Raw genomic sequence first — 26,059 nt, forward strand, 5'->3', positions numbered from 1 at the left:
TATCATGGTTTTATCATTGTTTTTCTGCTGGACTACATAATTATTCAACAGGGTGGCCTCTTTGAAAAAAGGTCTATTCAATTAAAGTGACATTTCCATAATTAAAAGTTTGTAATTACTGTTATACATTTGGGGATCATGTAAAAGATTTCTTTCGAAATAAACTCATTTCAATTACACTTGGAGGTTTCTGGGGAATTCGTTCTTTGAGATTTTTCAGAAGCAGCCGGCGAAGAGATTTAAAAAATATATGTGTTCTCATCTTCTAGGAGACCACATGTCATGACCTTCAATTTTCTTATACAAATGACTAGCCTGGATATCCAAGCTCAAAATTTTAGAAAAAATAAGTTTTACCTCAGCCCCCGGGGGGGGGGCACTTATTTGATCTGGCCAACGTCATGTGCCGCGCTTGAGGGTGGGGTTTTTCAGCATCCCAAAATGCACTGTAAGGGTGTGTTTTTGTGAGATTGCACTGCAAGGGTCGAATTTTAAAACAAATTCAAAACAAGACGACTTGAAGTCGAAAATTTCGCCTATAATTTAAACTACATAGGAAAAACAAGAAGTAGAGATTGAAGCCAATGTGAAATCTACTTCACATCGAGCCTTGATGAAACAATTTTGCAAGAACAACGAGGCTTAAAATCGCTAAAAAAAGAGACCAATTTAAGAACAATTGTTGTTTAATTTTTAAGAACTAATAAACAAAGGTAATATCACCGTCTATCAAAAGTTATTGATTTGATTCTTATAAAGTAAATGCTTATAAGAAAAAGAATGTGCTCATATTGTGTGCCATCGCTTGTTTACTTTGTAAGAACTGATTACCGAAAGGTATAGCACCGAAGGGTAAATCACTGAAAAAAATCACGTACACCTTTTTGAAAAATCAAAAAGAAATCAAAAAGAAATCAAAAATCAAAAAGAAATCAAAAAGAAATCAAAAATAAAAAAGAAATCAAAAAGAAATCAGAAATCAAAAAGAAATCAAAAAGAAATCAAAAATCAAAAAGAAATCAACAAAAAAATCAACAAAAAAAATCAAAAATCAAAAAGAAATCAAAAAGAAATCAGAAATCAAAAATAAATCAAAAAGAAATCAGAAATCAAAAGGAAATCAAAAAGAAATCAAAAATCAAAAAGAAATCAAAAAGAAATCAGAAATCAAAAAGAAATCAAAAAGAAATCAAAATGAAAATCAAAAAAAAAATCAAAAATCAAAAAAAAAAAAAAAAGAAAAATCAAAAATCAAAAAGAAATCAAAAAGAAATCAGAAATCAAAAAGAAATCAAAAAGAAATCAGAAATCAAAAGGAAATCAAAAAGAAATCAAAAATCAAAAAGAAATCAAAAAGAAATCAAAAAGAAATCAAAAATCAAAAAGAAATCAAAATCTCCTACACCTAATTTTTAGTGATTTACCCCTCGTATAGCACAGTCTATCAAGAGTTATAGATTTGATTCTTATAAAGTAAATGCTTATAAGAAAAATAAATATGCTCATATTGTGCGCCATCCCTTGTTTACTTTGTAAGAGCTAATTACCGAAAGGTATATCACCGTCTATCAAGAGTTATTGATTTGATTCTTATAAAGTATATGCTTATAAGAAAAATAAGTAAGCTCATATTGTGCGCCATCCCTTGTTTACTTTGCAAGAACTAATTACCGAAAAGTATATTACCGTCTATCAAGAGTTATTGATTTGATTCTTATAAAGTATATGCTTATAAGAAAAATAAATATGCTCATATTGTGCGCCATCCTTTGTTTACTTTGTAAGAGCTAATTTACCGAAAGGTATATCACCGTCTATCAAGAGTTATTGATTTGATTCTTATAAAGTATATGCTTATAAGAAAAATAAGTAAGCTCATATTGTGCGCCATCCCTTGTTTACTTTGTAACAACTAATTACCGAAAGCTATATCACCGTCTATCAAAAGTTATTGATTTGATTCTTATAAAGTATATGCTTATAAGAAAAATAAATGAGCTCAAATTATGCGCCATTCCTTGTTTACTTTGTAACAACTAATTACCGAAAGTTATATCACCGTCTATCAAGAGTTATTGATTTGATTCTTATAAAGTATATGCTTATAAGAAAAATAAATATGCTCATATTGTGCGCCATCCTTATTAGCCACATTCCGTAAAAGAGCCTGGTAACTAGCTGTAGGGACTTTTTCGATGATATGCGCCATCTTGCGAAAATTCCAAACCAAAACAAGCCAAGATTGAGAGGAAAAGTTAGAGAAGACTGAAATTTTTAGCAGATTGGAGTTGTTTTCACAATCCACAATGAAAAGTAACTGCAGTTCCAGCTTGTGTTTTTGTGAAAGACTCTAATGGTAACCCTATTAAATTCCATCGTTTGCCAAAGGATCCTGAATTGTCAAAACAGAAGGATTTGGAAATTTGGTGTCATGCTCTGACCATTGGAGTTTGTTTCAGATCATCTTCTAATGATTTACCAGATGTTATAGTTCCTGAATCCCAATACAAACTGATCAAGAAAATTAAGTATGAACGAGTAAAGAAGCGTTGGGTTTTTTATCTGGAATTCTATCAGTTTCAAGAACAATGCTATGGAGAAAATGAGCAAGCAGTACATAATCGAAACCCCAACAACAACCAGGAAGTTGACCATCGGGAGATTTCTTTTGATAGTTGCTCACTTAGCTTTGTTTTGGTTTTGGTCTTGGCTTTGTTGAACACTTTACTTACAGCTCGATGTTTAATAGCAAATAGGATACACGAAGGGTACAAACACATCAAAGGTCATGCTTCAAGGATGAGGTTGCAGAAGACATTATTTATGTGCTGGCTTGAAAATTAATGCCAATAATGGATGTTTTTATAGAACTGAATTCTGAAGTTCATAAAAAAATTACATATACAAACAATATGAGAGTCCTCAAGATTATTGCAGTCAATCAGTCAATCACGGTATGAATTCTCCACCCCTAGTTTTGAATTCAGGATGTGTATTATATTATTTTCATTTGCGTAGTCATAAAACTTTGCATACAATTCAATCCCACTGTGGACTGAGACAGCGAGATTGAGCCTATGGACACTGATCAAATTACAACATGGGATTTACAGTTAAATGACATTTTTTTGTATGGAACTCTTGGAATTCAAGATTGCAAAATAAATTTCAAAACAGACAAAAAAAATTTTTGTATCAACAAGAATTTCTATTTGGTGGGGTTGTTTGTAATATATTTGTAGGTATATATGTAATATCTTTAAAATGTAATTCATGGAAAATATTTTATGACTTTAAAAATATTTAAAAAAACAAATTTGAAAGAAGATCTTTCTCACTCTATACTGCCCTCTTTACACACTTTTCTTGTTATACAAAGTACAGTAATAGATCAAACTCTCAAATTTTTTTTGCTCTTTTGCTGTTTGCTTTTCATTAAATATTTATATGGTTTCTCTTTTATTTGGTCTTGTTATTATTATTGGTATTATACAGAGAGAAGAACGATTTTGTTTAAATTTATACTGTACTGAAAATTAATGGTTTTTATGAGAGAAAGCAAAGGACACACTTTTCATACTAATTCCGACTAAAATTTTAATGTAGACCTGATAAAAAGGTTTAGTTTTTGCATGGTAACCTCAAAATCCTAGATCCGCCCCTGATTCCTCAGCTTCTTCTTTGCTAAATCTGTTTATTTTTCTTATAGTGCTCAGATTTGCTCAGATCCATAAGCCGCCTAACTGAAAACGAAAGTGAAATCTACCATTTTGAAAAATTTATCCCTACACGCCAATTCGACCGCGTCCGCGGAATGTGGCTAATAAAGAAAATAAAGAAAAAATCAAAACTGTGGAGCTAAAAACACAAAGATATATGACGTAATCCAAAGAAAACCCGCGAAAATCGTCCGTGGTTATACGAGCGTGTAATTTGTAAATTAAATTTAGTGAGTTCGTCCACCGTATCAAGCAATTTCGTTTTCTAATTTTTTTTCCGATGACACCGCGAAAGGCTATCGTAATACTTTCGCTATGCAAAATTAATAATTGATAAAAAGAAAGGTTTTTACTTCTCGTTTGTTTGAAAAAGTTTCTATTGTCTAATAATTACAGCTGACAAGAATATTTTTCTCAGTTTTTCTTTGAAACAGAAAATTTCCCAAGCTTCTATTTTCACGCAGATTTACAGCTGAAAAATATAGTGCACTGTAAGGGTTGGGTAAATCAAGAGAAAATGCACTGAAAGGGTACCTTTTCAGCCACATTGAACTGCACTGTAAGGGTACGATTTTGAAAAGCAGATTTTGCGCGGCACATACCGTCGTTTCGAAATCGAGTGACCCCCCCGGGCCTCAGCCAGACAAAATTCTAAAACTATAGAGCTTGGTTCACCTAGAAATCAGGTGAACCCCTGTTGACAGATTTTCCTGCATGAATCCCATGGCTGCAAATAAATATATGCACATAATGACATACATAATTTTAAGATGGTACCCCAGCAGTGATAAATCAATTTAGAATGGCAGCCTTGAACATAAAATATAGACAGTGTGGTGGAAAGTCTGTTAGACAGAAAGTGTAAGGTGATTTTTGGAGACTTTTTTTTTTCAAAATCCAACCCAAAACAGCAATACAAAATTGACAAACAAAAAAGAAGAATTGAGGCAAAATTAAGATATACCTTTAGTTCTTTACACGATGCAACCAAGTTATTAAGAAGATTAAAATAAAAATATCTAAGCAAGTAATTGAAAAGAAAACAACCGGAACATCTAAAAATTCCCATTTTCACAGCGTGAAATCTCGCTAGATCTAATCCTGCTAAGCGACATACTCGTATCCATAACTAGAAGCTGTCGCTTCTAGCCCTCCTCTTTTCTACATACTCAACGAAGACGCGGAAGCTCTAGACATCAAGGTATTTAATTTGTGGTTTATTTCCCCTTTTATCTATATAATCAAGAGTCATATTACTACCAAGTATAGTTCAAAATAAAGGAACTAAGCAGAAGTTTATAATACCTCTTATATGTCGATACGGACAGATAAATTCCATGTCAATTTGGACAGATAAATTACTTCACCATTAAGGTGGTTAGAATGCCTTTAAAGGGCAGAGATCTGAAATGTTCTTTTTAAAATATCATTTCAGTATGGACAAAACTCCAGAGAATTCAACACAAACAAAGGACAAGGAAACCCCTAGCCCAACACTAGGTGACTTAGAGAGAGCCCATGAGGAAGAACTTCAACCCCCGACAAAGAAACAGAGATTTGAACCGTCTTATGTGGATGACACAGAATGCAGTTTGCCGGCCGACATGGCAGATTATTTCGTTAAACAGTGTTCGAACTTCATTAAACCAACTGAGATCGAGGAGCACATTACGTCTTTTTGCCCTCCTCCCAAAAACATTGGCAAGGTCAAACTACTAGACAGTGCCTTCAAGGAAATTCTTTATGAGACCGGAAAAAAAGGCTATCATTGACCAGGATGAGGTATTAATGAATGTGCAAGCCCGTATTTGGGACGTCCTAGGTCCCTTCTCACAATTGTGGTTGGGGATGGAGACGGACAAGGACAACCTAGAGAAAGAAGAGTCAACATCAGAGGAGATGAGGGAGGGCATGGCAAATGCCTCAACTCTCTATGAGAAAACGGTAACCCTGATTGGCCAAACGGTCAACAATCTCCTATATCAACGGCGCTTCAATGCCCTCAGTGCTCTTTTTAATGACAAGAAGAAAGCCAAGTCCATGATCAAGGAACTCAAAGAATTAATAAACAATGATGATACCTACCTATTTGGGGACAAATTTGAAGAGAAAGTGATAAAAACACAAAAGATGAAAATCAAAACAAAACAAGCCTTGAAGGACAACAGTAACCAACAACAATCAAGAAGGACCCCCTCTCGGGGCCGCCTCCTTTCCAACCGATCGAGGGGAAGGGGGCGTGGAGGTTTTAACTCATACTATCGATCTTTCCAAACAGACTCAAGTAACAACAACAACAACAGTAACTTTAGAGGCAGAGGTAAGAACTATATCTCTACCACTGTTTCAAATAGTACTCAACCAAAGTTTAAGGTATATCCACCCAGGGGCTCGATGCCTATTTCAAGAGGATCCAGTCCAGGTCAAGGGATTGGCAGGAAGGTTAGGGTCCTTTCTAGAAAATTGGAAACAACTCACCAAAGATCCTTCTATTTCAGGCCTGGTTCAGGGTTATCAGATTCCCTTTATACACAAACAGGGTCCATAGCAAGGGGTACCTCCAAGGGAGTTAAGAATGAACAAGGTGGAAGATCAGATTGTTACGGACGAGGAAGAGAACTTGTTAAAGAAAGGGGCGATAGAAGTGACCTCACCCTGCCCAGGCCAGGTTTTTAAAAGCACTTTGTTTACAGTGAAGAAGAAAGACAAAGGTTACAGACCAGTCATCAATTTAAAATTTGTAAACTCACATATCCCCTATCAACACTTCAAGATGGAGGGTTTGCATCTCATAAAGGATCTCTTAAACAAGGACGATCTAATGATAAAACTGGATTTAAAGGATGCATATTTCAGCGTTCCATTAGGTCCAGAGTCCAGGAAATTTGTCAGGTTCGAGTGGAAAGGCAAACTTTACCAATTTCTGTGTATGTGTTTCGGGCTTGGTCCAGCTCCAAGACTTTTTACAAAATTGATGAAAGTTCCTGTGACTATTTTGAGGAAACTCAATATCAGATTGATTGTCTATCTAGACGACATTCTAGTAATGGGCAGCTCTATGTCGGAAATTCTGATGGCCAGGGACACTTTTGATTTTTCTCCTTCAGAGTCTGGGTTTCGTGATAAATATTCAGAAGTCTCACTTACAACCATGCCAGGAGATAGAGTTTTTGGGGGTGATAGTCAACTCCTCCAAGATGGAATTGACTTTACCATCAGAGAAAGTATAAAAAATCCTAAATCTATGCGAAAAACTCTTGTCTCCAAAGGTGGTCAGTATTTTGGAGTTAACAAAACTTCTAGGGAAGCTAACTTATTCAGCAGTAGCAGTGATAGCAGCGCCTCTACACTACAGAAAGATACAAAAGAGTCAAATAAATGCCCTTTGGAAGTCTCAGTCGTATCACACCAACATTGTACTCCCCGAGGAGGTGAAGTTAGAACTGAAATGGTGGTTGGAAAACCTGAGACTCTCAAACGGGAAGTCCTTGTTGACACCAGAACCAGACCTAGTTATGTCAACAGATGCCTCAAAGAAGGGCTGGGGAGTGGACTGTCAAGGTCAAAGGACAGGAGGCCCTTGGAACCAGGAGGAGAGTGGCCTTCACATAAACATTTTAGAACTGAAAGCAGCCCTCTTGGGGATAAAAACTTATACGATGAACCAACCAGGGATTCGCTCAGTGCATTTGCAGATGGACAATACATCAGCCCTTTGTTACATTGTGAAGATGGAACAGAACAAAGTGATGATAGACTTGAGCCAGAAGTTATGGGATTACTTGATATCCAAGGGGATCACGATTACTGTAGAGTATCTCCCAGGGAAGCTAAATGTAACAGCAGATTGGGAGTCAAGGAATGTTCAGGATTCCAGCGAATGGAGATTAGACCGGAAAGTTTTCAAAGCAATTTGTCAAGCTTTCGGGGTACCTCAGATAGATCTGTTTGCGTCAAGGGTGTCCCATCAAGTTCCTTGTTACGTGTCATGGAAACCAGACCCCTTTTGTCAAAGCGTGGATGCCTTTCAGACAAGTTGGGAAAACAACCTAAATTATGCCTTCCCACCGTTTTGTCTCATCGGTCGGGTTCTGGACAAATTAGCAAGGGAGCAAGCAGAAATGATTCTGGTGACACCTCTATGGCAGGGACAACCTTGGTATCCCAGACTCTTACAGATGTGTGTTCAACCGCCTCTTTTGATTCCTTCGTTTCCAAGCCTGTTGTTGGGCCCTCAAGCTCAACTGCATCCCCTGATGAGAGAAGGGTCTCTAACTCTAGCGGTCTGGCGTGTTTCAGGAAAACCTTGGAAACAGAAGGCATTTCAGGCAAAGCAGCAGTCCTTATATCGAATTCCAGGAGAAAAGGTTCCATTGTCTCTGATTCTAGAAGTTCTGGCAGATTTGTTTGAGAAGAATTTGCAGTACAGCACTATTTGTGGATATAGGTCAGCAATTTCAGCTTATCATAATCCAATTGAGGGGCAACCAGTGGGTCGTCATCCTAGAGTTAGTGCCCTGTTGACGGGTGTCTTTAATTTAAGGCCACCCCTGCCAAAGTATACGTTTGTATGGGATGTCTCTGATGTTTTGAATTACATTAGACAAATGCCGGTTGATGACTCGATCTCAAATAAAGACTTAACCCTAAAACTGTCATCGCTTTTGGCTATCGCATCAGCTAGTAGAGCGTCCGAGATCTGTTATCTAGACATTAGGTATTTGGTTAAAGGGAAAGATTCTTATGAGTTTCACTTCGTTAAACTCACCAAGTCCTGGAGGAGAGGCAAACCAAGACCAAAAATATGTTTTCATTTCTTAACAGAAGAACCAGAACTTTGTATTTGTAAGACTATAGACCAGTATTTGACAAGATCAAAAGAATGGAGATCAGATCAGGATACCCAACTTTTGTTAAGGGCTCTGACCATAGTCAGAAAATTGATTTTAGTATCTGAACATAAAAGTTATGTTTTAGATTCTTTAACACTTTTAACAAAGAATTGCCTTTATAAATTGCTTTTTAATCAAATCCCTTAAGAGTAATTAAGAACTTAATTGCAAAAATGACGTTAATAATATGTTGCATCACCTTCTTTTATAAAAAGTGCTAAGTTTTAATGGGTAATTAACCTTTTTGTTTCGAACTTTTTTCAAACTGTCCGCAAAGAATTGAACTATTTAAAATTTTGCGGAAATTTTTTCTAAAAAGATGTGTCAAAAGTTATGACTGTTTTTTTAAGCAAAATCCAGATGAAAAATTGATGAAATTGATGAAAAACCACTATTTTGAAGATTTCGAGACAAAGAAGCATTTACAAAAATTTTCCGCAAAAATTTTTGTTATTCGGTAAAAGATACACCATCTACTGCGAAATTTTTTTCAAAATGTTTTTTCTTCGCCGAAACTAAGCTCTTCAAAGTTGAAATACTCTCCCTCGAAAAAGTCTTCGTTTTCTTCTTCATAAAACTTTTTCAATGAAAGTTTTGAATTTTCAGATTCAGGAATAGTTTGTCTAACAGAAAATGTATAATATGCCATAGTTTTGTTGGTTACATCAGTCAGAAAACACATTTTAAGCACGGCAATTATGAAAAATTCACTATGGTCAGAGCCCTTAAGTCATATAGAACAAACACCCAAGGGAGATAATTAGCTATTCTATTGTTATTTGCTTCGAAAAAGAAAAATCAGGGAGATTTTCAAAGTAGCGTACGCGCCTTGATGATCGCCCGCGCGGTCCATCCAAATACTTAGGCGAACAGTTCAAGTCGGCTCGCATAATTTCTTATACGCGCGCCACCATTCAGATCTCTGATTCGCTTGGACCAACCAATCAGAATATCCGCATAATCATCCTCAGATGAGAATGCAGACGATCTAGGTAAACCAGACCGTAAACATAAGAAATATCAAAATCAAGAAAAAAGTTTACGGGCTGGATATCCAGGCTATCCCCAAACCTATTACTACTTTATGGTTGGATGTGCTCTAAAATCTAGGAAAAACATTTTGCTGAAATATACTTGTAAGATATTTGTTTTTTTTTCACGAAAGATGTGTTCTGAAACTTTCTAGGGTTACTAGGCAAAGTAAGATCACATCAATTGTCGCCCTTGATTATACCCCTGTCTCCTTAAAAGATTTGTTCTGAAGCTTTCTAGGGTTACAATCAGTGTCATAATATATTCGCACTTTTGGCTAATTTACAATTTTTCGAAAATTGAAGTTCGAGCGAGAATGTCAATTTTTAGGCCTTCAATTTGATTTCATCGAGTATTTCGATCTGGGAGGGATTTATTGGTTTCTAGGCTATATTTCAAGCCCTACTGGACCATTTTTGAACTTTTGGATCCTCAGATCTTAAGTCAAGCGTTAAAACTCAGAGTTAAAACTCTACCCTTCGAACCTACTATAGAGCACTTACAAATCGATTGTGGTTTCAAAACACCCCGGTGAATTTCCCTTTTGTGCCAAGTATTTTGTCCCTGATTGTATCTAGACTCGACCTAGACAACAAGAACACTTTTGGTGACCTTGATTATACCCCTGTCTCGTCAGAACACATCATTATTTCTAGCTGATAAATTCTCGAAGATCTTATCAGAACAGATCAAAATTTCTAGCTGAAACATACTCTCAGAACACATCGGAAAAAAGGTCGCCTCGCCGGCTGCTTTCGATTTTTTCAGTCTATAGTTTCCCCTTTACTATCCAAAGGGCTTATGATGTGTTCAGCTTATCTACTCCTCGGCGAGTTTATGAAAAATTTCTCAAATTTTGCCAGGGGGTTGATCCTAGTATGAAAAAGAGATTTTGTACAGTTTTAAAACAAGAAAACTTATTGTCTTACAAAAATGCAGTTATTATTTGGTCTTTTAAGGTGCGTCATGTCGACCTCAAATTCGTAAATACAGCAACATATCTTTTCCATTCTTATACACTGATGATATATTGACGCTCTCAATTTGACGTTTTTGACTGCTCAATAAGTTCCCGTTTTCGATTAAATTGAAATCGCTTTCAAACTTACTGAAAGAACTCTCACAATTGAAGATTCTCTTATTCCATTTGAAGCATAAAAAGATATTTACGATAATGTGATATGTACTCCGTAGTTGATGAAAACTTATTCGAATCCCCCTTAAAAATAAAGTTAGAGAGCATCAATAATACCATCTTTATCATCCTAAGGGCTTTTGATGCGCAAGCTAAACCGGCGTTTGCGACGACGGGAACCGTCTAGTTAAAACTATTCTTCGCCACGACATGACGTCAGAACTGGGGTACAACAGATCACTTACTAAAGATTAATTTTGTGTTTTCAGTAAACATGATCCATATAATCTTTTAGTGAGTTAAACCATAGTGTTTGTTTTACCCTCGAAATTATTAAACCTTATTGGTTGAAAAAGATGTCACATGACTTTCCGTGGCAAAGAATCATATGCTTCTCGCTCGTTAGATCTACAGTGAGATGCATCCGTGGATTGAGAGGTATAGTACGACTCCCTCAAAATGAAATTTAGTTTTTTTTCTTTTTACATAAATCTGTGTAACTGTAGTATATTATGACGCGCCTTAAAAGTGCAGCAAAGTGAAAAAAAAGAAGTGAAAAAATAAAAAAATACGTATACGTAAATACCTTGAGACTTCGTGACATCAAGGGACTAACTGACTGAAATTTTTAAAGAAGACTTTGCAATCTACAGTAAAATGGAGTCACGATAAATGTGAAAATTAGAGTATAATTTTCCACTTGGGACGATACTTTGGCCAAGGGGGAAGGGGTCCCACTCGGTCTGTGAAAACGAAGTGTTTTCAAGGAACTCTTTAATCGTAATAAATATGGTATGTTGGAAAGATATTCAAAAGCAAAATATTCTGCACCAGTGTTTGTCTTTATAAAATAAAGCAAAAGTGAAAAAAAACGGAGATTAAGAAATGATAGTCCATCACTTAATGATTTATATCAAATCTAACATCAATATTTTCAAATTACTAACACCACTACCCGAAAAAGGTGGAAAAAGATTCTGTAGGGTAGGAAACCAGGACTGGAACGCGGCTGCTAAGGTAACCGGTCAAACTGACGACATTTTATTTTCGACAACAAAAATGATGAAAAAATTCTTCATAAAAACCTTTTTTTTCTTTTCCTAAAAACTATTCCAAGAAAATAAATAAAATAAATTTTCTTCTTAAAGTCTAAGTTAGCGTGCCATCCTTTCAAAAAGGATAAAGTGCTAAAAGAACAAAAAAAATGAAAAAATGAGAAGTAGAAAAAAACAATAAAATCAAATAATTAAAATTTTCTCAAAAGCATCAATATTAAAAACAAAACAAAAAAATAACAAAAACAACAAAATTGAAATTAACCTAAGGGAATCGGACCCATTGCCTGGATTTGCAAATTCAAAAATTCTAAAAGAAAGCCTTATCAGTCTATATTTTTCTCACACATTTTTTACACGTCCCAAAATAAATCGTGAATTCAAAAAGGTAAAAAAAAATCTTTTTCACTAACTCACTGTCGCTCGAATTTTTCTACGCACTACGGAATTTCAAACACTAAAAGTATAAAAAATACTTGCTTTTTTCAAATAAAACTTTTTAGTCTCTTCACATATTCACAGCTCTTTTAAATCTGTTTAAAATTTTAAAATTCCCTAAAAGAAAAAATTCTTCCTAAAAATAATAAAATTATTTGGTTTTCTTTTGAAAACTTTCTTCTAAAAGATTTTTGAAATTTCAAGTTATGATAAAATGTCATGGAAAATTATTTTTAAGTCAATATAAATATTTAAAAGAGATTTTTGTTCATCAAGAAATTTTTCAAAATATCACCGTTAACCTGAAACTATTATCAATGCCCTGAGTATCCTAGAAAATTGTTAATTTAGACTCCAAAAGTTTGAGAAATTTATATAACAGCAACAAAGCTTCGCTGTCACAAAAAAATAAAATAAAAAGAAAGAAAAATTGTTTTGTAGAAAATGTTCATTTCATCAATTTATCATCGACATTATCTCAATTTTATCACCGATTCGGTAGTCTCTTTCTTGACCATTATTCGAATCCAGCAAAATTGATACGTTGAATCAGTAGACAATATCATCAATGATCGCGTCACAAAGTTTAGTCCAAGCAATTCCATTGTCCTTGGATCTTTTAAAAAGATCCCAAAGTTTCAATCCCTCATCTAACGTTCCAGCTAGTCTCTATTCCTTTGGTTCCGTAACCACACATTTCACCAGCTCAGCAAGAAGTCCACCTGTCTCTTAAGAAACGAGGAAACAGCTCATTGCTTGCACGTTTCTGTATCAAAAAATAATCGGTCTTGTTTGGGTCAGTGCTCTATTTCCTATAAAGAAAACAAGAAATGAACTTTTAATTAGTATTCGGTTCTTAGAACACCGCAGTGCCGCAGACCTACTTGGACATCCGACCCACTGAAAAATTATACCCCACAACTTCAGCCCTACTGGGATATTGATTTTTTTTATCCCCATTCGAAGTCTAATGGGAATCATACTTGATTATTTGAACGATAGGATTCCTATCCCCATTTGGATTTCGATAAACATTTTTTTCCCACTATGGGAAGAATTTCAAACGGAGACAGGGGGTCCTAGAATCTGACTGTTATACTTCATCTTGACAAAAACATTGAATATTTCACATTACTTCTTTACAATAAACCTTTTCATAAATTACGTCACGAACATCACTTGCCTCGTTTTTAAATTATTGCCTTGGCGATTAACTCCCAGCGGATTTTATTACAACTATTTTCTATAATGACTGCAATCGAAGTCGAATCCTCCACCCCAGATACAAACAACATGGCCACAACAACACATGCCAAATGTTCAAAAAAATCATTTAATGTTTCAAAGAATATGATCACCATGGAAATTTGTTTGAATACGAGGCAAGTGATGTTCGTGACGTGATTTATGAAAAGGTCTATTTGGTATAAATTCGATAAAAAACATACCTTGCGTAATAGACTCTGTTCTGTTGATCGTCGGAATACAATTCACTACTGACGACATGTGGCATGTGTTGTTGTGGCCCTGTTGTTTGTATCTGGGGTGGAGGATAGTTCGATTCTACTTCGGTTGCAGTCATTATCACTGGTGATTCCTGTTGAAAGAAAGAATCTTCAATATTGGCTGCGTTTAGACCAACTGGCATTTGTAATTTGGCATTTGCTCATGAGGGATTCGATTTTAATAGCTTTTCCATTGTATTTTCTGTCATGGCATTTAAGGAATCGTCTTTTTAGAGTCATTACTGAAAAGGTGATTTCCTCAAGTTCAACTTTGACAGATCAAACAATGAAAAGCATGGAATTTCTCAAAAACTGCAGTCATTAAGACTGAAACTTTTTGCCGTAGGGCCAGGCTATGGCAAATCTTGCAAATTTTACAATCTATAGAAAGAACTGAATAAAAAACGTGCAAATACTTTAAAAAATCAAAAATGGCTGCGTTTAGACCAACTAGCATTTGTAATTTGGCATTTGCTCATGAGGGATTCGATTTTAATAGCTTTTCCATTGTATTTTCTGTCATGGCATTTAAGGAATCGTCTTTTTAGAGTCATTACTGAAAAGGTGATTCCCTCAAGTTCAACTTTGTCAGATCAAACAATGAAAAGCATGGAATTTCTCAAAAACTGCAGTCATTAAGACTGAAACTTTTTGCCGTAGGGCTAGGCTATGGCAAATCTTGCAAATTTTACAATTTATAGAAAGAACTGAATAAAAAACGTGCAAATACTTTAAAAAATCAAAAATGTCATTTTTTTCTCTTTGTTTTGGTTCCTTTGTTTGATTTAAAAAGCCAGAAAAGGGGATTCCTTTGCTCAAAATGGCATTTCAAATGCCAACGAAATGCCAACACGTTGGCATCATTAGGCATTTGACAAACCGAACAATTGCGCGGAACAATAGAATTCAAAAGAATACTGCAAGCAATTACAAATGCCAGGCTGGTCTAAACGCAGCCAATGTCATTTTTTCTCTTTGTTTTGGTTCCTTTGTTTGATTTGAAATGCCAGAAAAAGGGATTCCTTTGCTCAAAATGGCATTTCAAATGCCAACACGCTGGCATCATTAGGCATTTGACAAACCGAACAATTGCGCGGAAAAATAGAATTCAAAAGAATACTGCAAGCAATAACAAATGCCAGGCTGGTCTAAACGCAGCCATTAAAGGACATAAAAGTAGTAAAATGTAAACAATGCACGAACCACGTGTCATTAAAGAGAACAATTAAAATCACGTGTCCAAAACAAACTTGTAAAACAATTGAAACAATCAAAATCAGCCATATTTGTTTGGATTTTTTCTTTTAACATGTGATATTTGTTTTGATTTTGTATCCCGCTGCATGCGGTTTGTTTACAAATTTCGTCAGTACTTTTATGTCCCTTATAAACTTGCAGGGTGATTGTACTAATTTCTAAAGATATAAACGCTTACCGTTTTATGAAGTTTTCTAACGAGCAAAAATGTTTAGTCGAGGCTTTAGGTGTTATTATTTTAGATATTTTCTTACCGAATTGTTCTCAAGTTTTTCTCTTAAGCTCTATTTTTGAGATAAAGTTTAAGCCAAAACTGGGCCCCGGGTTCTCATTATTCTTAAAACTCAAAATATTGAAATTTTGTTAGAAAACTGTTTGGAGAATTTTCAATAATAGAAATCGTATTGGATTCAGATGCTTATAACTAATTAAACTCCCGGTTAAGGAGTTTCTTAAAATCAGTGTTTTTCATTTGTAATTGTGCGTAAATCCAATCAATCGTGATAGTCGGGTTCGATTTCCCGATCTTTCCGGTTTGATTTTCCGATTTGGTTTGTGTTTGTGCTCGCACTTACTTTTATGTTAGATATATTAAGAAAGGCTGACCCATAACAATTACCGGAGTTTGCAGCCGTCATTACGGCTGTTTTATTTATAGATTAAACAATCTATTTCTTCTCTTGATTTTAGAGCTTTTTAACACGATTAAACCCAGACGATGTAATGAAAGAAATCATTTAAGAACCTGTATATTTGACTGTGGATGACTCTGTTGTGACATTCCATGCCATGTGTTTTGATGCGCCGCAGCGGCCGATGGGTAGCCACCAGGCACGATGTATTGACCATTGTTAGATGGTGCACCATGCATTTGCATTTGTGCCATTTGATTGGTCATATGGGTGATGTTGGATTGCATTGCTGTGGCTGTGTCCACTGGCGACACTGGCACCTGTTGAGGAGAAGAAAATGATAATATAGTGCGGTACTAAAATCTATGTAAGTTCATACAATTGGGCTGTTCCAGAAAAAATTTGTACCCCCTATGTTGAGGAGATCTTTTTTTAAAAAGGTGACCCCCTGGATTTTTTTCCAATTTTTCAGGACCCCCTTGGATTTTTTTCTCCCATATCTTTGGACCCTGGATTTTCGACCTCGTTATACTGACCACCCTGGATTTTCAACCCGATTTTACTGACCATCCTGGATTTTTAATTTTCCAAACCACCCTGGACGTCACACCTCCGCAACATAAGGGGTACAGACTATTTCTGGAATAGCCCATTGAAGGGAGTAATATTGAAAAATTGTCTCTTAAAGTCCATTCGTTTTGAATGTTCACTATTTTTACCATGTGAAAACCATGTAAGTATTTAGACTATATCTCTTGAGAATGGTTTTCACATTTTGCAAAATGAAGTGTACATTTGAAGGAATAATGCTTGATATGCGAAAGTCATTTTTCTAGCGGAAACACCCTAAAAAGCTAGGATTTGACCTCTCTCTGTTACTAAAAATAGAAACACGGAGGACAAAAACCGGCTTTTTTGGGTGCTTCCGTTAAAAAATATGACGTCATCTTGACTTACGCATATCAAGAATAGTATCTAGTTAATATAAAGCGAAGATTTTTTTTCTATTTTTGCAATCCGTTCACAAATTGCAATCTAACCTAAACCATAGTCTTTATTAATAATGCATTATAAAATGGGTCATTTATAATGACTGTGTCAAAACCATATAAAAAATTTCCACATTTAAATTTTTTTATAACTGCCACTGGATTCTTTTTCAATATGAGTCCTTCTGGTGAGCGGAACAGACTTTTTCAATGTTTAGACCTGAAATTCCAACTAGAATTAGGTAGCATTACCCCTTGCGGTGAGACGACGGTATATGATTGTTGTTGAACACCCCAATTGACGCCCGATGGTGACATCTAGAATGAATAATGATACAGTGTCAAAGAGAGTTGGCAAAAATCCTACAAAGTAAGTAACCAGTATCGCTAAGAGCTATCAGGATTGGTTTCTTGTGAGTCATTTTGCTTGAGATGGTGTATTCGAAAATTTACGGGGATGTGTCGCTGGTCAGGGTATCTTTTTTCACCTCCATGAGTCCCAGGTAGTTTCGCAAAAACACCAAAATAGAAAGATCAGTCCCTCGTAGGGTGTCTTTTTTTGGGGAAAATTTGGAAAATATATATTTCAGTTCCATCAAGGTCACTTTAAAAAAAAACGAGTCCCACGTAGGGTCCATTTTTCCAACTTCGGTGGCACACCCCCTCCCCTTTTGGGGCATGGGGAAAACTTTCCACACTGTCAGCTGACGGTACATGACGTTAGATAGACGTTAAATGTACGGTAACGATGGCCTGATAAATGGAGAAGGATTTCGAAAGTTTCATTGATCAAAAATAAGGGTGGGCCAAGTGTCTAACAAAATTTAATATCATAGAAGCAGAACATAAAGGAATACCATTTGATTTTGAACAACTGGAGTAACTCGTGCAGTCGGTTGTGATGGTACAGAGCTGAAAATTGAAAAGGAAATTGTTATTAAAAAACAATGATTGCAAAATGATGGAATGAAAAGCTAAAACATTGATTGAATACTAATTTTTGAATATTCCAAATTATATGGAAGGGCTAAATGCTAAAATGAGTCAAAATTCCCATATTGGCATGGTGCTTCATTACTTTATAAAGAATATCGAATGTAATTTGTTTACTTACGATACAGGACTTCGAACATCATAACCCATGTAACTCTGAAAAAATGAAAGAGAGCGTTCGAGGATTAATAATACATTATGTCAGAAAGGAGGAAGGACGCCGTGCTCTCCAACCTCTAAAAATATAGCCTTTAAGGCGGCACATACACGTACCTTCACTTGCTTAGTTACCCCCTCCCCGGTGAAGGATATTGCAAAATCAAGAAATGCAAACGTTATGCTCCGGAAATACCGAATATTGGATAGACTGGAGTCGTTTATAATGCGTGGAATACAGTAGTATAGGCGTTATATAATAATACGATTATTGTTACGGGATTTAGTTTGTATAGACTAAAATTGTTCCCTCCATTACTTTTTGCTTTATTTCTATTATGTCTGAATTAGTCGCCTAGCTTGCTAGACTAAATACTAGAAGAAATGTATCTTTATTTAGAACAGCAAAAGATACGGGAAATTTTGATTGTTTTTTAAACACCCGGGGGGGGTACTAGGGCAAAATGGGTTACGGGGATGCTCCGCTGGTCAGGGTACCTTTTTTAACCTCCACGAGTCCCAGGTAGGGTCGCAAAAACACCAAAATAGAAAAATCAGTCCCTCGTAGGGTGCCTATTTCTGGAAAATTTGGGGAAAAAGTAGAAAATTTTGGAATTTCAGTCCCATTCAGGGTCACTTTTTTCGCAAATTTCGAGTCCCACGTAGGGTCCATTATTCGAACCTCAGCGGAGCACCCCCGTCGGTCGACAAGGGTAGTACCCCCCCCCCGGGTTTAAACAAAACATACCTCGTCATGAGATCGCCACACTTTATCTAGAAAGAAATTAGAGATATATTACGTATCGTACATTTGTAGCTTGTTAATGTTGAAAAATTTCAAACTCGAACCCAGTCCCTTAGTTCACTCTTTTATGATTCTGATAGCGTGCACGCTTACGAAAGGATTGTATCACGCCCATCAGTAAAATCAAAAAGTGGTGCAAGTAGCTCGGGTACGAGATTGGGAAATTCAATCTACTCAATACTGTACTTAACAAAGCACCATAACACTTTAGTTTCTTGAGAGAAGGTTTAATGATTTAAAATATACGCATGGGCCTTCTTATGTTTCTAGCACTGTCCGTGGTTCTGGTTCGTGGTTTGTCCAGTGCTTTAATATTCAAGTTCATTTTAGAAGAAACCACGCTGTCCTTGTAACGACAGTTTCGTGTCGCTGGACCTTTATACCGCTTCGGCTTATTGTATTTTGAAGCATTTTAAAGGATCGAAATCAAAAAATTCTCCCGTTGGCGCAAATTCAATCTAAGCGATACTGTACATAACACAGCACCATAACACTTTAATCCGTCACTTTTACAGTTTCTTGGGAGAAGGTTTCGTAATTTAAGAGCCCACAGAGACAAAATAGAATTCAAATAAGTACCGTAGGTTGGTTTAATGTCGACATCCCTCTTTTAATTTCGACACCCTTCTTTAGAGATAGGAATAATAGGTAGGTCAGAATCACTGACAGACAAAAGATTTATTCCTCTGTGATCGTTAAGCAAAGAAAATTAGATTCAATCAGTGATTCCGACCTTCCCATTATTTCTATCTCTAAAGAAGGGTGTCGAAATTAGAAGAGGGATATCGACATTAGACCAATGGTATGATTCTTATTAAGACAAACCTGGTTTCGCTTTCTTTGGTCCACCATCAGCAAATTTCACGAGTAATGGATCTGAACTTCCCTGTAAATATTTGCCATTCAAACTGTTGATAATTTTCTCGCAAATTTCTTTCGATTCCATTCTAAAAGTGTAGCAGAGGTAAAGAATTATAATAAAACGTTTTTTTTAAATAAGAACAAACTATATAAGAGCATAATGCTTCCATGGCCAAAAAGTTAAGAACAAGTTAAAAACATTTTATGGCTTTGCGGACTCGAAAACAATTTCGGAGGAAAATAGACATAAATACTCACAAAATGGGGAAAATAAGAACATAGAACACCTTTAAACTTGAAAACTTGAAACTCAAAAAAATAAAGAACATCAAAAGGCTTAAAAAGTTTTCTTCTCGTAAAAAAACGTGTGATTAAATTCAGAAATAGATGTATAGCTGATTTCTTTCCGTTTACTTTAACGTTTACTCAGAATTCTGAGCCTAAGGGTAGTGTGAAATATATCAAATTGAAAAAATGTAATGGCTTTGGTATAGTTTCCAATGAAGCAAGATGTGAAATCAGACAATTCTTTTACCTGGCAAAACCAACACATTTGCTGCATCCGTTCGAATCTCGTAAAATTCGTGTTGAAATGACATTTCCGTATGGCATAAGTATTTGTTGTAGGGTCTATAAAAACAAAAGAATCCATAGTTTAATATTATGAACACATATAATAAGGTATTAGGGACTGTTGAGTGTTCCAGGGAATTTTGCGAAGCCAGTAAGTCTATAGTGCCTTATTGTTACCAGTATACTTTGGCTATTTCAATGGCCTGGAAACTATAGAAGCTTAAGGATGAACATGTGATATAAACGTGTATAGTAGCTTTTTAGGTATGATAATGTAAAAATTATTAATTCTTTTTACCTGTTCATCTAAAGTTTTCGGTAGATTTGAGATATAAAGGTTGGTTGGGTCTTGTTCTTGTTGCTGAAAAGAAATAAAAGTTGTATTAAAAATATTTCGTAGAAATCATTAGACGTTTATAGCTGACCTGACCAAACAATTCATGGAATAATTGAATACAAAACAAATCTTGGTTCAAGAGTAACATAATCAAATCTTTTATTTGTTGGCAATGAAAATGTAAGGCCTTTAAAAACTTACTTTAGCCATTTGAGCTTGAACACCTTGACTCTGTAAAGATGCTACTGCTCTTTGAGCTGAAGCTGGGTTGTCAAAGTCGACGAAGCCATATCCTTTGCATTGGTTCGTGTCTTTGTGGAGAATCGCTTTGGTCGAAATGATGTTGCCATATCTGTATTGGAAAAATAGAGCATAAAAATTTGTAATTTTAGCTCCAATGGGCTTTTCCTGAAAAAAGATTTTACCCCACTGTTGAGGATATTGATTTTTCAAAGTATCGAACCCCCTGGATATCCTACTTTATTAGTAAAGACCAGTAACTGCCCCTGGGTATACACTCTTAAAAATATGCTCAACCCCCTAGATATCCTCTTTTATAAAGATGCTTATGGGTATCGTATTTTTTACTTGAAAAGACACTTTATCCCCTGATACCCACTCCTTTGTAGATATTTAACACCATGGATATCCATCCGATATCCTCAACAGTGGGCACGGACTATTTCTGGAAAAGCCCAATTTATACAGTTTCTAACAGGGAATGTATCGCGGCAGTTACTGGTCGATGCTTTAAAATTGGCCTTGTGATACCATCTTGAAATCTATTTAAAATCTGAACCTTGTCACTAATGTAAGTATTACATACAAATACAGAAAGGAATCGGAAAATATCCAGAGGTAACAGCTTCCACAGAAATGAGACATTGGTTATCTATTTTTGTTTTGTTTCATACTATGTGGTAAACAGAAAGGATGAACAGCCTTTCCAGAGGAAGGGGTACGTTATAGGTCACGCTTATTTTGACTGGATATACCACCAGTAGGGGACCTAGGAGCGCCCTGACCCATGCACCATTTGATAGCACCGATCAGGCGTAGATCTCCAATCGTAGTTGACAATTTCTTAGAATGACCCTAGCATGCATAATTCCAGATATGAAAGATTTTAAAAGAAAACTAAAGCATCACTTACAATTAAAAATAAATGTGAAAAGAGAACTAAGGCATTATTTACACTTTAATGAAAACGTGGAAAGAAAAATAAAGCATTTTTTACACTTTAATGAAAATGTGAAAAGAAAACTAAAGCATTACTTACACTTTACACATACTAACTAAGTCATCGTCTGTCGTTGAAATTGGTAACCCTCTAATATATAAATTCGTTTTAGATAATTTTTCACCATCCTGTAATTCACAATCGCCTGAGTACGGGTTGGTAGAGTTTGAACGCGAAGTGGATTGAGACGAAGAGCTACTATTTGGATGACTACCTCCTCCAAGAACGTGATGTGATGGATATTGTATGTATGCCTGGTAAAATGAAAAAATATGAGGATACTTGATAGATACCTACCCTAAGATAGGGAAATTATCACGCTTACCAGACACTGCTATCCCTGCGCTTGCGACACAACATTAGTGTAAAGACGACGATACTCAAACTACAAAGGAGGACATACATCTTCGCAGGAGTTAAATTATGAGTATCGTCATCACACCACATGCAATGCCTGTCATACTCCCATACTCTTTTATTAGAGTGACGGTACCCAGTTCCCCTTACAAGGCATGGGTCGATCCGGGCAAAGGTACATTCACTCCAAGAAAGGAATCAAGGTTTATAACCACTACACTACTACACCTACAGTTATTCCAAGTTAAAGAAGAGGCTCTCCACTTTTAGTACACTTTAGAACCTTAAGTATGCTTCACAAGAAAAAAATGAACAGATTACCCAAATCGTCCAAACGTGTGAAATGTACCTTTCCCACACTGATGATTTACTCAATTTTTCCTGTGTACCACAGAATGTAAGAAATTCTGGAGAAATGACCAGGTAAAACAGACCAGTTAGCTCACTTTCAAATACCATTAAATAAGATGAAGATACCAAGGGAAAAATAACTTTTAAAAATAACTATTCTCGTTCAAATTTGGACTTAAAAATAAACTTTATAGCAAGGGTGAATGATATTGTTGACCCTGGTTTTAGAGATATTTATTGAAAGTTTAAAAATTATTTCTTACGGTTGGTTGATATCCATATACAATAGGGTTGACTTGACCATGTCTCTGATGGCCACCTGCTACATAATAGTTTGCTGGCCAATTCATTTGAGATGCCTGATGCCATGGGTAACCACCTACAGTAGGGGTCGGCACCAGACCAGGACGTAGTGAACGTGCGTATGTTGAGAGGCTGTGTGAACTATGACTTGTGGTGCGGATCTAGAAAAAAAATATTTTAGAATATTAGTAAGTAATAGTATAATATAGAATATAGTCAAGGGTTTTTCAAACTATCTGCCTTCTAATAATAACCTAGTCAATAAACATATTGATTTGATAAATTTTAGCTCCAGCACGTTAAAGGTTTTTTAAGAGGGCCTTAATAAATACTTATAACTTGCCCTGCTTTTAGGGAGGCACTAACTCTACCTTTAGAAAGAAGTTTACGATATGAATTTTTAGCAACCCTGACTGCTGGAAAGCCACAGAAAAAAGAGACGAAATTTTCATTCTCAAAAAAGACTTTCCTGAAAAAATTTCTCACAAACACACACTGGAATTGGAAAGATTCATCTTTAAAAAACTTTAAGCAGAATTTTCAAAGTTACTGTCAAGTTTCAAAGGTTGGTTTAAAAACGGATACTTATTTCCAGCCCATTCAAGCTTTCTTGATTTGAGACTCTTAACCTAACTTTGTCTAGAAAATACACAAATATATTGAGTTCTGAAAATGTCATATATCATTGATTTTATAAAGCTATTATATTCATCAAAAAATTCTGAAAACCCCCAAAAACCATCCACAAATACAGTACAATCAAATTTCATCAAACGTCTTTACATCTTCGTTTTTGTGTAATAATTTCTCACGAAAATTCTTCATAATTTCAACCAAGTCGTTAATTTTGATAATCGCCATAGTAATAGATGCTAACTCTTTGAGGCTTTCAAGTCTTTTGACTAGAAAAGGCTTGCCCAACTTTGTTTATGTTTGCTGGCGCCGTAAATTTGTATAGACATGTTTGTGGAGCAATTATATTTCGTTCGATTAAAAATGGTAGATCAAACTCGGAAAATTTTCTTTCTCAATCAGTCGGATTCATCGGGAATTGAACAAGATTTATAAAGATCGCGCTACAACTTGCAAATAACGTTTTTTAATAACATTTTCCTACTGGTGCCGACTGACACTAACATCCAACCACGCGCTTCGAGCTTCCTCGTATTCACCTTCAAATCAATGCTGATTGCACACAAATGGAAGACAACCCTCAGCAAAGCTTGATTTCAGGTATTATTCAAATTAGGGTGTTTATGGTCTAAAGTTTATATAGCTTTTCCTAATCACTTAATGCCAAACCTTTCACAAATTACTCCAGCATACCGTGAAGTCGGGTGTCGGGTAACTTGCATTTAGTGGAGGGAAACTTGCATAGCCATCAAATGACTGACCAATCAAATCAGCAAAATTTCAAAACAAATGAACTACACAGCTCCGCTCACAGCTCTAGTCTACCATTTTTGTTTTGATTTAACTTTGTATTTTAATGACCAGACAGGTCATTCATTTGAGGGGTATGCAAGTTTCCCTCCACTGATGCAAGTTACCCGACTTCACGGTATATAGGGGAGTCAGCCAAATTTTCAAACTTAATCAGAAGAAACAAAAGTAGGCCCATCTGATAGCCCAAAGCATAAAAAAATGAGAAATGGTAAAGTACTTCAAAATATATAGGAAAAATGGATTCTGAAAATTTCACTGTTTTTGTCAAGATACGTCCAACCTCTTCCAAGCCAAATCGAAAATGCCGCACGCACCAAAAATATTCCAAAATGGGGCGCGGAAGCAGACTTCAAAGATGATGTCATGCACACGCAGTCTGCTCTGGTGCAAGGTTAAAAACTTCTCAAACATCATCAGTCAGGCACATCCTGGCAAATGAACGGGGTATTTTTCACTTGCGACCATTCATTGGCAAATGAACGGGGTCGAAAACGAAAGTGACGTAATAGCGCCGAATACCCAGTTTAATTGAACCGGGTTGGAAATATTTTGCTTCATTTCAAAGAACTGCATAGATGAAATTTTTTTTCCATGGGTTAATTTTGTCTTCGAAGATTGAAGAAACTTTTAACGAAAAAATAAAGTTCCTAGTTTTCTTCCTTTTTTCCCTTTTTCAGTTTGAAGTTCATTTTTATTCATTTTCACGCTTTTAGCCTGAGACGTCCTATCTCATTTACACTGGGTGACGAATACCCCATGCAAATGCTCACCCCGTTCATTTGCCAGGATGTGCCTGACTGATCATGTTTTAAATAGCAATCGCTATTGAAAAAACAATTAAAATGGTGGAAAACAAACTTTACCATTGAAAAGCCAATGTTTGAACGCATCTAAAAAGGGTAGTGGGTAAAAAAAAATTTCTTAGCGGTCAAAACTCAAGATTTACACTTAAATCTGAAATATTGCCAATTATATATTGGGGGCCCGTAGACCCACGGGTATGAAAAGAAAGCTTATTCTTTCCCGCATTTTCTCCAAAAATAAAAGCGACCCAAAAGAATTTCTGCCGTCTGAAGGTGGGATGTTGGAATTTCATTTTGGTTCCGGTAGCTTTTTTGTTTACAAATTTTACCTCGGGTCAGAAAGATCAGTCATAGCTGTCAACTCACCTTACAAAAATGCGGGAGAGCTCCAAGTCGGAAAAATTTTCCCCGATAATCCAATTTTTCCTGATCTGAATATTGGGAAATCGGGGGGATTTTCCTGCAAAATCTGATTTTATTGGAAATTTTTTTCGGGAAATCGGGGAATTTTTTGTCCCAATTTTCCTAAATCAGGAAATTTTGCCATTCCGTTTTTTCAAAATCTGAATCTTTTTTCAGGAAATCAGAAAATTTTTGGAAATGCGGGAGATGCGAGAGATTTGGCTGAATTTTTTTCCCGCAGGAGAAAACTTTGGTATGCGGGAGACGCGGGAGTCTCCCACCCAATGCAAGAGAGTTGACAGCTATGGATAAGTGGTTTATCCTGGGTTGTCCAGAACAATTTTAAACAGCTTTATTGTAAGTATTTCAATTGAACTGTCTGACCAATTTAACGTTATTGAGATTGAGAGATAGATGTTTGATTACCAAACTGAATCAAACTCTATTACTTTCAGTTTGCTTGATGTTTGATGTATTTGACTTCAAACATGTAGGGGTAAATAGCTCATCAGTCTGTTATTCTAGTCACTAATGGGTGCTAGGATAATGTGTGTTGCAATTAAACTTTTGCAAGATAAGGTGAGGGTTTCAATATTTCGAAATAATCAAGTTTGAAACTATTATATAAAGTTTCTAACGAAAGAAATGTAATATATGTCAGTGATTCTGACCTTTATATCATTTCTTTTTTGGAAACTGACACTAGACCAACTAAAATTATTAATAACTATTAATTATTTATTGATTACTGAGCAATTGAATGTATCAATTTTCGATT

At 35.7% G+C, this 26,059-nt stretch overlaps 1 protein-coding gene across 6 annotated transcripts in view; it reads right to left on the minus strand.

The window, feature by feature from the left end:
- Nucleotides 1-11,849: 11,849 nt before the first annotated feature.
- The window catches only part of LOC136811767 (RNA-binding motif, single-stranded-interacting protein 2-like), a 46,230-nt gene continuing 32,020 nt past the window's right edge, over nt 11,850-26,059 (minus strand). For all 6 annotated transcript variants that reach the window (XM_067068391.1, XM_067068392.1, XM_067068390.1 and 3 more), the window contains 13 exons: nt 22,591-22,791; nt 21,659-21,873; nt 20,581-20,731; nt 20,341-20,403; nt 20,005-20,099; nt 19,434-19,555; nt 18,552-18,577; nt 17,769-17,803; nt 17,512-17,566; nt 16,907-16,972; nt 15,779-15,985; nt 13,720-13,868; nt 11,850-13,083 (listed from right to left, as the gene is read on the minus strand). In XM_067068391.1, the coding sequence (XP_066924492.1) occupies nt 13,077-13,083; nt 13,720-13,868; nt 15,779-15,985; nt 16,907-16,972; nt 17,512-17,566; nt 17,769-17,803; nt 18,552-18,577; nt 19,434-19,555; nt 20,005-20,099; nt 20,341-20,403; nt 20,581-20,731; nt 21,659-21,873; nt 22,591-22,791 (1,392 nt within the window). In that variant the 3' untranslated portion in view covers nt 11,850-13,076. The remainder of the gene's footprint in view (nt 13,084-13,719; nt 13,869-15,778; nt 15,986-16,906; nt 16,973-17,511; nt 17,567-17,768; nt 17,804-18,551; nt 18,578-19,433; nt 19,556-20,004; nt 20,100-20,340; nt 20,404-20,580; nt 20,732-21,658; nt 21,874-22,590; nt 22,792-26,059) is intronic.

This window comes from Clytia hemisphaerica, unplaced genomic scaffold, assembly GCF_902728285.1.
Source record: "Clytia hemisphaerica strain Z4C2 unplaced genomic scaffold, Clytia hemisphaerica genome assembly, whole genome shotgun sequence".
NCBI lineage: Eukaryota > Metazoa > Cnidaria > Hydrozoa > Leptothecata > Clytiidae > Clytia > Clytia hemisphaerica.